At 33.8% G+C, this 13,363-nt stretch overlaps 1 protein-coding gene across 1 annotated transcript; it reads left to right on the top strand.

The window, feature by feature from the left end:
- The first annotated feature begins 278 nt into the window (after window positions 1-278).
- LOC131649451 (uncharacterized) lies at window positions 279-779 on the top strand. The gene has a single exon (XM_058919213.1). The coding sequence runs from the start codon at window positions 279-281 to the stop codon at window positions 777-779; it is 501 nt and encodes a 166-aa protein (XP_058775196.1).
- The last annotated feature ends 12,584 nt before the right edge of the window (window positions 780-13,363 follow it).

Genomic DNA, 13,363 nt, shown 5'->3' with positions numbered 1-13,363 from the left:
TGACACCCTCAATTGGGATTTCCTCATTAAAACCCTTAAAGGCTTTGGTTTCAATTCTGTTTTTTGTGGCTGGATTTATACTATCCTTACCTCTGCTAATATATCTATAGGTTTCAATGGTAAAAGTATTGGCTACTTCAAATGCTCTAAGGGAGTTAGGAAAGGAGATCCTCTATCTCCCTTGCTTTTTTGCTTGGCTTAAGATGTTCTTAGTAGAGGGATAACTCACCTTGTGCATACTAACCAAATTAAATCTTATTAGGGCTAAAAAATACTGCATGGTTCCTTCACACACTCTTTTTGCAGATGATATTATGATTTTCTGTAGAGGAGATTCTAAATCCATAAAGGCAATATCAGATCTTCTTAAAGATTATGGCAACTGCTCAGGCCAGATTTGTAACTTTTCCAAATCCTTGACATATGCTGGTGGACTGTCCCAAGCCAGGCATACTAGTTTGGCTAATCTAATTGGATTTTCTTTGGCTAGTCCTCCTTTCATATATCTAGGAGTCCCTATTTTCATAGGTAAACCTAAGGCTTGCTTTTTTCTTCCAATTGCAGATAACATCAGACTGAAGTTAGCAGCATGGAAAGCCAAAATTCTTACTATGGCTGGGAGGACTCAACTGGTTAAATCAGTCATCCTCAGTATGGTTGTTCATAGCATTTCAATCTATAATTGGCCAGGCAGCATCATAAAGAAGATAGAGAGCAGGCTAAGGAACTTTATATGGAGTGGTAGCATTGATAAAAAGAAGTTAGTCACAGTTGCTTAGAAGACATGCTGTAGGAAATTGAATGAAGGAGGCTTAGGGATCATATCCTTAAAAGCCTTCAACTCAGCTACTAATATGCAATTGTGTTGGAAGTTTCTAAATGACAATCAAAGCTGGTCTTCTTTGCTAAATGGGAGAGTGAAGAGGAATGGTAGACTCATAAGTTATGCTATAAAATCTTCCATTTGGAATGTCATAAGAGAAGTCCATGGAAATGTCATTGAAAATGGTATGTGGAGCATAGATAATGGGAGAAACACCAACTTCTGGCTTGATAATTGGACTGGAGAGATACTAGCAATCAAGTATAAAATTCCAAATCAGTTTCACTATGCTCTCACTTCTAAGGTCAGAGACTGGTGGCACGAATCTGGGCAGGTTAAGGATAACATTCAAGTAGCTTTGCCTGATCTTTTAAGCACTATTTCTAAGTTTTAAATTGTTGAAGTTGAAGTGGATGATCTGTTTGCTTGGAAGCATAACTCCAATGGTTGTTTGGCTTTCAAGGAAGCTTATAACACAATTATCAACCCTTGCACCAGTTCTGATTGGAAGTCATTTCCTTGGGATGTGGATTCTCCCCCCTCTCACTCTATGCTGGTGTGGAGGTTCATTCACAACAAAATGCCTACAGATGAAAATATGATGCTAAGAGGGTTCTCTTTCCCTTCCATTTGCAGTTTATGCAGTGTTGGGAGTGAAACTTCAAATCACCTCTTCTTTGAATGTGCTTTTGCAACAAAGATATGGAATTGTATGGTTGCTATGTTGGATCTAAATTTGAATATATTAAGTATTGATGATTTCAAAATTATGCTGAATTACAATTGGGCACCGCATGCTAAAGCTGTCATTCATGCGTGTATTGTGGGGATTTTTCACAAAATCTGGACAGCTAGGAACAAACCGTGGCAAGCCAAGTTACCCTAACCTTATTCATCCTTACCTTACCTTGCAAAGCCCTTATGTAATTTTGGAAGTGTTCCCTACAATATTCACTTGCCTTAACCTCCATATCCATCCATTGAAATACATTTTGCTACACCCTTACACTTATTCTACATTGAAATAGCAAATGTGTTATGCTTTCTTCATTTGCAAAATAGCATGCAAAAACCTTCCCATGAGCATTATGTATGATTCTCCTGCTTACTATTTGGTCTCTTGTTGGAACTCTATGCAACAAAATCCTCCACTGAATAGTCTTGATCGTAGGAGGAACCTTAGAATTCTAAATTCGTGTGATAGCTCCTTTTGATTCAACATACATCACATCCTCTTCCTCTAATTTTCTTAATCCTTTGTAACAACTTTTCACACTGAATTTCCCATATATACATAAACTCCAAGCAAGCTTGTCTTCTTCATCCATATTAGGCTTAACTTCTTTCAAAATGACTTCCAATTCTTGTCTCTGCAACTCCGCCTCTGCTTTTGCATTTGAGTTAGTGATGTGATATTCCCATTTCCACATACCTTATTGTTAGGGGTGTTCAAGTCCAAACCAATCCAAATAAAAACCGCAAACCGATCCAAAGCCACTCGGTTCAGATCAGATTTTGGATTGATTTTTCAAAACCGATCCGAATCAAACTGCATGTATATATTTTTATATTATTTTATTTTTATTAGTATGATATGTTGTGTTAGTTTTTTATTCGATGATACTTATTTTTTAACACTATTTATTAATTTAGTTTAATCTATTTATTTGTATTATTTTATTTGTTTCAACCATAATCGATCATTCTCATTTTGTACATGTTAATATTTAATGGGATTTGCTAACGTAGACCACTTATTTTTATGAAGGTTTATTTTAACAAGTTTTAACTAAAAAATGGTTAAATTCACCTTAAGGTGCATGTTGATAAAATATACCTTCATAAAAATAGGTAGGTGAATTATAACAAACTCTTGTGGGGTTTGCTACAGTAAATCCACTTATTTTTATGAAGGTGTGTTTTAGCAAGTTTTAGCTAAAAAGGAGTTAAATGCACCATAAGGTGCATGTTGCTAAAATAGACCTTCAAAAAAATAAGTGGGTCTATTGTAGCAAACCTCATCTTTAATTTGTTATATGTTATATATTATGTCAAATCTTATATTCATTAATATTGTTAAAATATTTAAAAATATAATTTGTAATTTGGAAAACCAAAATCCGATCCAAATTAAAGCACGTGAAATTGGATCAGATGGGATTGGATTTTTTTAATCAATCATCCAAAACCGAATCAAATTGCAAATAAATTTATCTTTGGATTTAATGAGTTTTTAACTCCTAACTGATCTAAGCTGCACCGCGAACACCCCTACTTCTCGTCAACTCCCCATCTCACATATGTTACCTTTATGTTTTTTAATTAACTAAAATAAATTTAGAAAAACATATCTCCGTAGTCTCCCTCATATCCATTTGTTATTTCAGAAATAAATGTTGTTGCCTGTACCTAGTTTGGTTGATATGTTTGTTGAAAACCAAACATCATCCATTAGTTTATTCTTACCTATTAACTGAATACCTTTCCACCATACAGATTGTGAATGCACTTGCTCATTAGATGTTTTGCATGATGTCAAAACTTAGGAAAAACTTAGCATTTATGTACATTGAATGGTATACCCAAATCGTTATGTGTACCTTTGCATTAGGGATCTTAGAATGCACCTATAACATGTTTGGAAAAGGTATCATGCATCAAAAATGAATTACATAGCATTAAAAATCAGTTGCAAGCTTGAAAAATCATTTTTTGTTCAAAACTCAAGTGCATGTGTCGACACATATACCTCAATAATGAAGTTTTGGCTTCAGTTTGTATGTGTCGACACATATTTCTTTTTCAGGTCAACACATGCACTCAAAATTACTATTATGTGTCGACACATACGCATTTCAAATCGAAACATATGCTACAGTTTTGAAGCCTATAGCTTTTTTTTTTAATTTATCGACACATAACCTGATATAGGTTGACACATGCATTTACATAAGTCGACACATGACTTACATGTGTCGACACATGCAAGTGTTTTTCTAAAATTTGCATTCTTTTTCACAATTTTAGTTTTCCCTTTTGTCTCTAACCTGCACTACTATAAATACATCATACAAACTACTTATCAGATACCAATTTTTTTGTTTAAAAACAATGTTCTCTCTGCTCACCCAATAACGGCTAACTTTGCGGTGGCCCTGATCCGGATTTTTCTACTCCTCCTCCCCCTCTTTCAAGCTCTATGGATATTGCAGCTTTGTTCCCTGAAGCTATCGTGCATGCTAAAACTACAGATGATGGTAAGCAAACAATCAATATTGACAAAAATAGGAAATCATTTGCTTCAGTTGTCTCCAACAATGTTTGTGACATACCTCTTAGTCAGTTCCCTACTCCTTGCCTGAAAGGAGACATACTAGACATTACCATACTGGAAGAAGAGTACAAGTTAGGAGTAGAAGCTTGCAAACATAACCTCCATGGAAGAGTTATATGGTCGAAAGGCTTGTCTCTGTTAACTGTGACTGCTTTAAGAAGAAAACTCATGGAGTTTTGGCCACAAAATTGGAAAATGGGGAATAACACCCCTAGGAAAAGGGTTCTATGAATTTGCTTCCTCTTTGCTAGAGGATGTGCAGAGGGTTAGGTCAGTTGGCACCTGGTCAGTTCCTCATGGAGTTTTGAAGTTATTTCCATGGACAATGGATTTTGTCCCATCAACTCTTAAACAAATATCTGCACAAGTCTGGATTAGAATCCATGGATTTTCATAAGATTATTGGAGGCCAAGGATTTTGTTTTCTATTGCAAGCAGCATTAGCACTCCAATTTGCATTGATTCAGCTACCAACAAATATGTGTTTGAAAGACCTTTCGGGCATTTTGTCAGAGTTCTAGTGGATTTGGATCTAACTAAAGATTTCGTTCACAAACTCTTGGTGGAAAGAGTGGGATTTGCTTTTTTTGTGGATATTAAATATGAAAAAGTCCCTGACTTTTGTAATTTTTGTTCCTGCATTGAGCACAATGTTAGTCAATGCAAAAGGAAGGAGATCAGCACAAAAGGAAATGAAGGGGAGAAGAAATACAGTAAAGCGGATGAGGAAAAGGCTAAGGGGAAAAAGTAATAGAAGTGGTGGAAATTGACAAGGATAATGTGGAAAGTTCAGGGAAAGAACCGGAGTTAGGTAAAGGAAGAAGAATTTTTGCACGAGGGGAAACCTCTCATGCTCAGCAAATCCAAAATGCTCTAGTGACATGTAATGTTGTTGAGAATTTTGTAACCAAGCCAACACCTGAAGAAGAAGGAAAGTCAGAAAGTGAGTACATAGATGCAACTCAAGTGGTTGATGGAGTACCAGAAACCCCAATTGATGAAGCCCATAAAAAGCAAGTTACTGATTTTCTCCAAGATTCTTGGGACAATATGGCTGAAGAGGATAAAGCAGATGATGATGGATTGGATCTATTTCCTGAAAGAGAATTCCAACTAGTGACTTCAAAGAAAAGAAAGAACAAGAAAACTCTGGTTTTGGGCAAAACTAGGCTGGTATCTAGTCATCCAAATACATGACAATGATCAGTATCTTCTGGAATATCAGAGAAATTGCTAATAAAGCTTCAAGAGTTACCCTCAAGAAGCTGATTCTCAAAAATTCTCCTGACTTTGTCTTCATAGCTGAGCCATGGATGAATTAAATTTTACTAAAGCTTGGTTAGCCAGGTTTGATCTAAAATATTTTGCTTTTAATATTAGAGATGATAGGTTACCTAACATTTGGTGTTTTTGCAAGACTAACCTTGACCCTGTCATTATCGATGCTGATGATCAACAAGTTTCTTTCACTATAAGTCATCTTGGCACTGAGATTGGTTTTTCTGTTATATATGCTTCTACTAATTATATTATTAGGAAGAGTCTTTGGAATAGGATTAGTAATATTAGAAGCAATATTCCCTGGTCTTTCATAGAAGACTTCAATGCAATCATTAGTGCTGATGAATATAGGGGAAGTAACTCTCCTGCTAAAATTCCTATTAGTGACTTTTTCAATTGGCCTGATTCTAATAACTACATCCATTTGCCTACTTTGGGGTCTCCCTTTATTTGGTGCAATGGGAGAAGAGGTGGGAACAAAACTGAAAAAAGATTAGATAGGGTTATTTGCAACATGGGTCTTTTGGATGAGTGTAGGAATGTTGTGTGCCACACCCTTCCTAAGCTTAAATCTGACCACTATCCTTTGTTATACAATTTAAATCTGGATACTGTTAGATTCAAATATCTATTTAAGTTTATGAATATATGGACTCTTAATGGGGATCGTTAAAAAATCATAGAGGAAGTTTGAAATACTAAATTGTATGGCTTCCCTATGTTTGTGCTAGATAGGAAGTTAAAACTCCTTAAAGACAAACTTAAAGTGTGGAATAAAAATAGTTTTGGGAATGTCACTCTTAATGTCATTAAAGCTGAAAAAGATTTGGCTATAGTTCAAGAGGACATTAGGCAAATTGGTAACTCTGATATTTTATAGGATAAAGAGGCCAAAGCTCAACATAAGCTGGAGGTTGCCCTAAATATTGAAGAAGATTATTGGAGGGAGAAATCTAGTGTCAAATGGCAGACCCTGGGTGATAGGAACACTAGATTTTTTCATACCTATGCTAAAATTAGAAAGAAAAGTAGTCTTATTTCTGCTTTAGTCATTGATAATGAGGTCACTATTGATCAAAACATCTTGGAAAATCATATAGTTAATCATTTTACTAAGATTTTTAATAAGAACACTCCTTTTCAGTAAAATGACTTAATCAACAAGGTAATACCTTCTCTGGTTAATGATCAAACCAATAAGATCCTTACAATGTTACCTAGCCCTGATGAGATTCATAAGGCTATCCTAAATCTCAACCCTGATTCTGCACCTGGACACGATGGGCTTGGTGGAGTCTTCTATCAAAATTACTGGAGCATTATAAAATCTGATGTTATAGAAGCTGTTTTACAATTCTTCAAGCATGGGTGGATTATGCCTAACTTCAATGCTAACACATTAGTTTTGATACCTAAAATTAAAGGGGCTAGTAGTCTGGGACAATTTAGACCTATTGCCTTAGCTAATTTCAAACTCAAAATCATATCCAAAATCTTAGCTGATAGACTTGCTTCCATCCTTCCTAATTTGGTCTCAGATGAGCAAAAAGGGTTTGTTTCTGGAAAAAGCATTAGAGATGGGATCTGTCTCACATATGAAGCCATCAATACTCTTAACAATAAAGGCTTCAGCGGCAATGTAGCCTTGAAAATTGATATAGCTAAAGCTTTTGACACCCTCAATTGGGATTTCCTCATTAAAACCCTTAAAGGCTTTGGTTTCAATTCTGTTTTTTGTGGCTGGATTTATACTATCCTTACCTCTGCTAATATATCTATAGGTTTCAATGGTAAAAGTATTGGCTACTTCAAATGCTCTAATGGAGTTAGGAAAGGAGATCCTCTATCTCCCTTGCTTTTTTGCTTGGCTTAAGATGTTCTTAGTAGAGGGATAACTCACCTTGTGCATACTAACCAAATAAATCTTATTAGGGCTAACAAATACTGCATGGTTCCTTCACACACTCTTTTTGCAGATGATATTATGATTTTCTGTAGAGGAGATTCTAAATCCATAAAGGCAATATCAGATCTTCTTAAAGATTATGGCAACTGCTCAGGCCAGATTTGTAACTTTTCCAAATCCTTGACATATGCTGGTGGACTGTCCCAAGCCAGGCATACTAGTTTGGCTAATCTAATTGGATTTTCTTTGGCTAGTCCTCCTTTCATATATCTAGGAGTCCCTATTTTCATAGATAAACCTAAGGCTTGCTTTTTTCTTCCAATTGCAGATAACATCAGACTGAAGTTAGCAGCATGGAAAGCCAAAATTCTTACTATGGCTGGGAGGACTCAACTGGTTAAATCAGTCATCCTCAGTATGGTTGTTCATAGCATTTCAATCTATAATTGGCCAGGCAGCATCATAAAGAAGATAGAGAGCAGGCTAAGGAACTTTATATGGAGTGGTAGCATTGATAAAAAGAAGTTAGTCACAGTTGCTTGGAAGACATGCTGTAGGAAATTGAATGAAGGAGGCTTAGGGATCATATCCTTAAAAGCCTTCAACTCAGCTACTAATATGCAATTGTGATGGAAGTTTCTAAATGACAATCAAAGCTGGTCTTCTTTGCTAAATGGGAGAGTGAAGAGGAATGGTAGACTCATAAGTTATGCTATAAAATCTTCCATTTGGAATGTCATAAGAGAAGTCCATGGAAATGTCATTGAAAATGGTATGTGGAGCATAGATAATGGGAGAAACACCAACTTCTGGCTTGATAATTGGACTGGAGAGATACTAGCAATCAAGTATAAAATTCCAAATCAGTTTCACTATGCTCTCACTTCTAAGGTCAGAGACTGGTGGCACGAATCTTGGCAGGTTAAGGATAGCATTCAAGTAGCTTTGCCTGATCTTTTAAGCACTATTTCTAAGTTTTCAATTGTTGAAGTTGAAGTGGATGATCTGTTTGCTTGGAAGCATAACTCTAATGGTTGTTTGGCTTTCAAGGAAGCTTATAACACAATTATCAACCCTTGCACAAGTTCTGATTGGAAGTCATTTCCTTGGGATGTGGATTCTCCCCCCTCTCACTCTATGCTGGTGTGGAGGTTCATTCACAACAAAATGCCTACAGATGAAAATATGATGCTAAGAGGCTTCTCTTTCCCTTCCATTTGCAGTTTATGCAGTGCTGGGAGTGAAACTTCAAATCACCTCTTCTTTGAATGTGCTTTTGCAACAAAGATATGGAATTGGATGGTTTCTATGCTGGATCTAAATTTGAATATATTAAGTATTGATGATTTCAAAATTATGCTGAATTACAATTGGGCACCGCATGCTAAAGCTGTCATTCATGCGTGTATTGTGGGGATTTTTCACAAAATCTGGACAGCTAGGAACAAAAGGAGATTTGAAGACATAACTATTTCTTGGAGCTCTTGTGTGGCCATGATATTGGCTCATTCAAAAATAGTTGGGAACAACACTCATCGGGCATCTAATTCATCGATGACAAATTTCACTCTACTCAAAAGGTTTGATATAACCATTAAGCCAAGTTTCACTCTGCATACCAAGAATGTTATTTGGTCTCCTCCTTCTTTGGGATGGGTTAAATGTAACATTGATGGAGTTGTGGCTGGTAATTCTAGAGTTGCTGCGTGTGGCGGTATATTTCGAGATCATCAAGCTAATCACATTTTAAGCTTTAGTGCTTATATTGGCAGCAGCAACCCGGAAAGGACAGAGCTTACTGCTGCAATAATTGCAATGGAAATGGCAAAAAAGAATCATTACAAGCATCTTTGGATGGAAACTGATTGTAGTTTTGTTGTCAATACTTTCAAAAACTATGCCTTGGTGCCTTGGAAGCTTCAGTCTCGTTGGCTTTTCTGTTTGGACTACACGTTGCACATTGATTTCAGGATCACCCATAACTATGGTGAAGCCAATTTTTGTGTGGATTCCTTGGCTAGATATGGTTTACTTTAAAAAACTACAACTTGGTTCACTCACATTCCTTAAAATATCATTAGTGATTACTTGTTAGACAAGATGGGTACCCCTAGACTTAGGCTTTGTCGTTAAGGGGTCTTGGCTTGGTCCCCCCTTGTGTAATTGGTTCTCTTTTTGATTTGTGATATTTTGTTTTTTTGCCAAAAAAATTACATCATACAAGCATCTTTTTCAATTTGATAAAACTATAAACACATGCTAAGATTGCTCATCATCTTCAACATTTCATTTATGAATACACACAAACAAAGTATACATAATTATTCATTGTTTGAATGCCATCTAGACTTGGTTGATAATGTTCAATTTAGGTTGGTTGTAACCTAAGGTTGGGTTGAGAATCATAGGTGGTTTCATCAAAAAAACTGTGAGGGTTTTTACTCCAAGATCAAGGTATTGATTTGGGGGTTTTCGACAAGAGTTATGAAATTTGATTCGATTGTGTGAAGAGCTATGAAGAATGGGTGGTTCTTGCAAAGGAGTGGCGTGAGACGATGAATCAATTGGTGTTTCTTGGGTGATTTGATCAAACTCAGATCAAGGGAAGAGAAGTGCAAGGATAAACATCAATCATAGGGTCTATAGGGTTAGATTGCTTCAAATCTCTTGTAAACAATTTTTTTCATAGTAAGATTGATATCTCAATTCCAAATTGGAATTGAGGGCAGACGTAGCCGTGGCGAGGACGATCGGTGAACTGCCTAAAAAACTCCTTGTGTCTTCTCTCTCTCTCTCTCTCTCTCTCTCTCTCTCTCTCTCTCTCTTATCTATTTATATCTTGCAATTTAGATTTCCATTATCAAATTGTTAAACATATTGATTAAGCGAATGATTCGTAACGATTTTCTAAAGTTTCTTATTCTTGATGGACCAAACAAGTCCATGTGCGACAATTATAGTGGCCTTGTAGTTGATACCACATTTTTTTGCTTGAAAGTTAATTTGGTTTGCTTTCCTTTTTGACAAACATCACATAATTTATCTTTGACAAACTTTATCTTTGATAAACCAGTGACTAGATCACGTGTAACTAATTTGTTTAAGTGTTCCATATGAATATGAGCTACTCTTTTATGCCAAAGCCATGAGTCATTGTTGCCTACCATGAGACATTTTACTTTCAAAGATAAATCATCTAAAGAAATTATGAAAATATTATTAATTCTTTTACCTTTGAGCTTTACCTCATGATTTGCTTCATCTTCAATCAAGCATTCATCCTTGATGAACTTGATTTTGAAGCCTTTTTCACAAAGTTGGCTTATGCTTAGAAGATTGCTTTAGTCCTTCAACATAAAGTACATCTTCAATAGTTATGAAAGGTGGTGCACCAACTTTTCCTATGCCAAGAATATTGTCTTTGTTATTGTCCCCGTAAGTGACACAACCCTTGCACTTTAGAACTAGAGTGGAAAATTTATTTATATCACCAGTCGTATGTTTAGAATAACCACAATCAAAATATCATATATTTGTTGTGGTCTTTAAGCAAACCTACAAAACAAATTAGATATTTATTTAATTTTTTTAAGAAAAACAATATCGATATACTTTAACTATAATATTTAAACGTTTCTGTTATAAAAAAAATGGGTTAATCACTATTTTACCCCTATCATATGGAGCGAATTCCAAAAACAACCTTGTAAAAAGAACACAGATTTCATCCTTATATTTTTAAGATTCCTTCATTTTGGCCTTTAAGTGGATAAAGTCAACAAAAAATATGACATGACGCTACTTTGATGGCTTTTTTTAATTACAAGGATAAAATATGTATTTTTTTTACAGAGTTGTTTTTGGAATTCACCCTATATGATAGGGGAAAAATGATGATTAATCTTAAAAAAATACCACCACTTATAAATTAAACCCAAATAGTTAATAATATATATGCAAGTGTTTGTATTGGTGAGCTGAAACAGGAATCAAATGCCCAAAAATTCAACCTTTGCCAACGACGCATCAACTTCATGAGCTCCATGCGTCGACCTGAATCAGGCAGGAAGTTGGAGTTTGGAAAGTGGTTAAATATAGGTCGACCTAGCCTCGTAGTGCATCGATCTAACTTGGACAGAATTTTCCAGCTTGATCTTTCTGCATTGTAGGTCGACTTGGATGAGTTTGTGAGTTGACCAGATTCAGGCAGAGAGTTCCAGTGTGATATTTATGCAGTATAGGTCGACCTGATGGATCTGTCAGTCGACCTAAAGTAGGCAGAAAGGCTTGTTTGTTTTTCTTGTCTTCATGAGTCGACTTGACTTGTCTGTGAGTCGACCAAAGCTGACCTGAGATCTTTCTGAATGATTTTGTGGCTTTCTCAATGGACTTGTGTGAAATTGACCGATGAAGAATATTTGACATCATTCAAAATACATTTATAAGATATATATATGTACTTACAAGGAGTATTTCTTATTTTTAATTTTCGATTTTGTGTGAAAGAATGTATTTGTTAAATGAACTTTAAATACTAAAGAAGATTCGTCTTAACTGTTGTATTGTTGTATACATGTGAAAGTATATTTGATCTAAAAAAATAAATAAATATTTTTTAACTTTATTTAAAGTAATGGTTTTGTAATGTTTTATAAATATTTTTGTTATATTATTTTATTTATTTAAGTAAAAACAAATAAATGATTAGAACTTAATTGTAGTTGTTGACAATGTAAAAAAGTTTAACCAATTGTATATTTGATTTTTTTTTCCATTTATATTTTTATTTAATATTTATAAAAAAACAATATCGGTATATTTAAACTATAATATTTAAATGAACTTTTTTGTTATAAAAAAATATACCATCACATATAAATTAAATCCGAATAGTTATTAATATAATTATAAAACAATAAAATTAGGAATTATAAATAGCGAAAATAATTTTATATAAAAAATTACAATAATAGATATTTAACATGTTAATAAATAACAATTAGTATTTTCCTCCTCTTAAAAATAATTTTTGAACTACTTTATTTGATTTTAACATGACAATCTTTCATTATCATTAATATATATATATATATATATATATATATATATATATATATATATATATATATATATATATATATATATATATATATATATATATATATATATATATATATATATATATATATATATATATATATATATATATATATATATATATATATATATATATATATATGAGAAGTAATACCAACATTCTCTTTTCAACAATTTCTCTAACACTCACTTTCTTATTGGTTGAAACATGTGTGAGTCCCTCATTTTAAAATTGGATCTCACATAAAGTAGTATGACCCACACATATTTCAACCAATAAAAAGGTGAGTGTTGCAGGCAAGGTGGCAACTTTTAGTGACGTGATTTTCTCTTCACTATTTAGTGAAGTAAAAATCACGTCGCAAAATATGGACCAGAGATTTAATGCACATTCAGTCAGAGCAGACGTAGCAGCGTTTGGGTCAGAAAAAGCATTTTTAGTTGCGACGTGATTTACATGTCACTACTTAGTGACATGAAAATCACGTCACTAAATTTGCCTAGGAGTAAATGAAAAGCGCATTTAAATGTGTAATGTTGCGACGTGATTTTCATGTCACTACTTAGTGACATGGAAATCACGTCACTAATATTTTTTTTTCAAAAAACCAAATATATATGCATATATATATATATATATATATATATATATATATATATATATATATATATATATATATATATATATATATATATATAATTAAATTAATAAACTAAATATATTAAAATTAATAAAATTAATAATTAATTCAATAAACTAAATATACTAAAATATAAAAATTAAGAAACTAAAATTATAAATCTAATATTACTAAATAATGTAATTATAACTTAATTAATAGTTTACACAAATTCAAAATCAAAAGTAACAACAAAATAAAAATTAAATTAAATCAACAATCAGTCCGGGTCGGGAAATTCA

Source organism: Vicia villosa, linkage group LG2 (assembly GCF_029867415.1).
Source record: "Vicia villosa cultivar HV-30 ecotype Madison, WI linkage group LG2, Vvil1.0, whole genome shotgun sequence".
Classification (NCBI taxonomy): Eukaryota; Viridiplantae; Streptophyta; class Magnoliopsida; order Fabales; family Fabaceae; genus Vicia; species Vicia villosa.
This window is presented reverse-complemented; position numbering and strand designations above follow the sequence as displayed.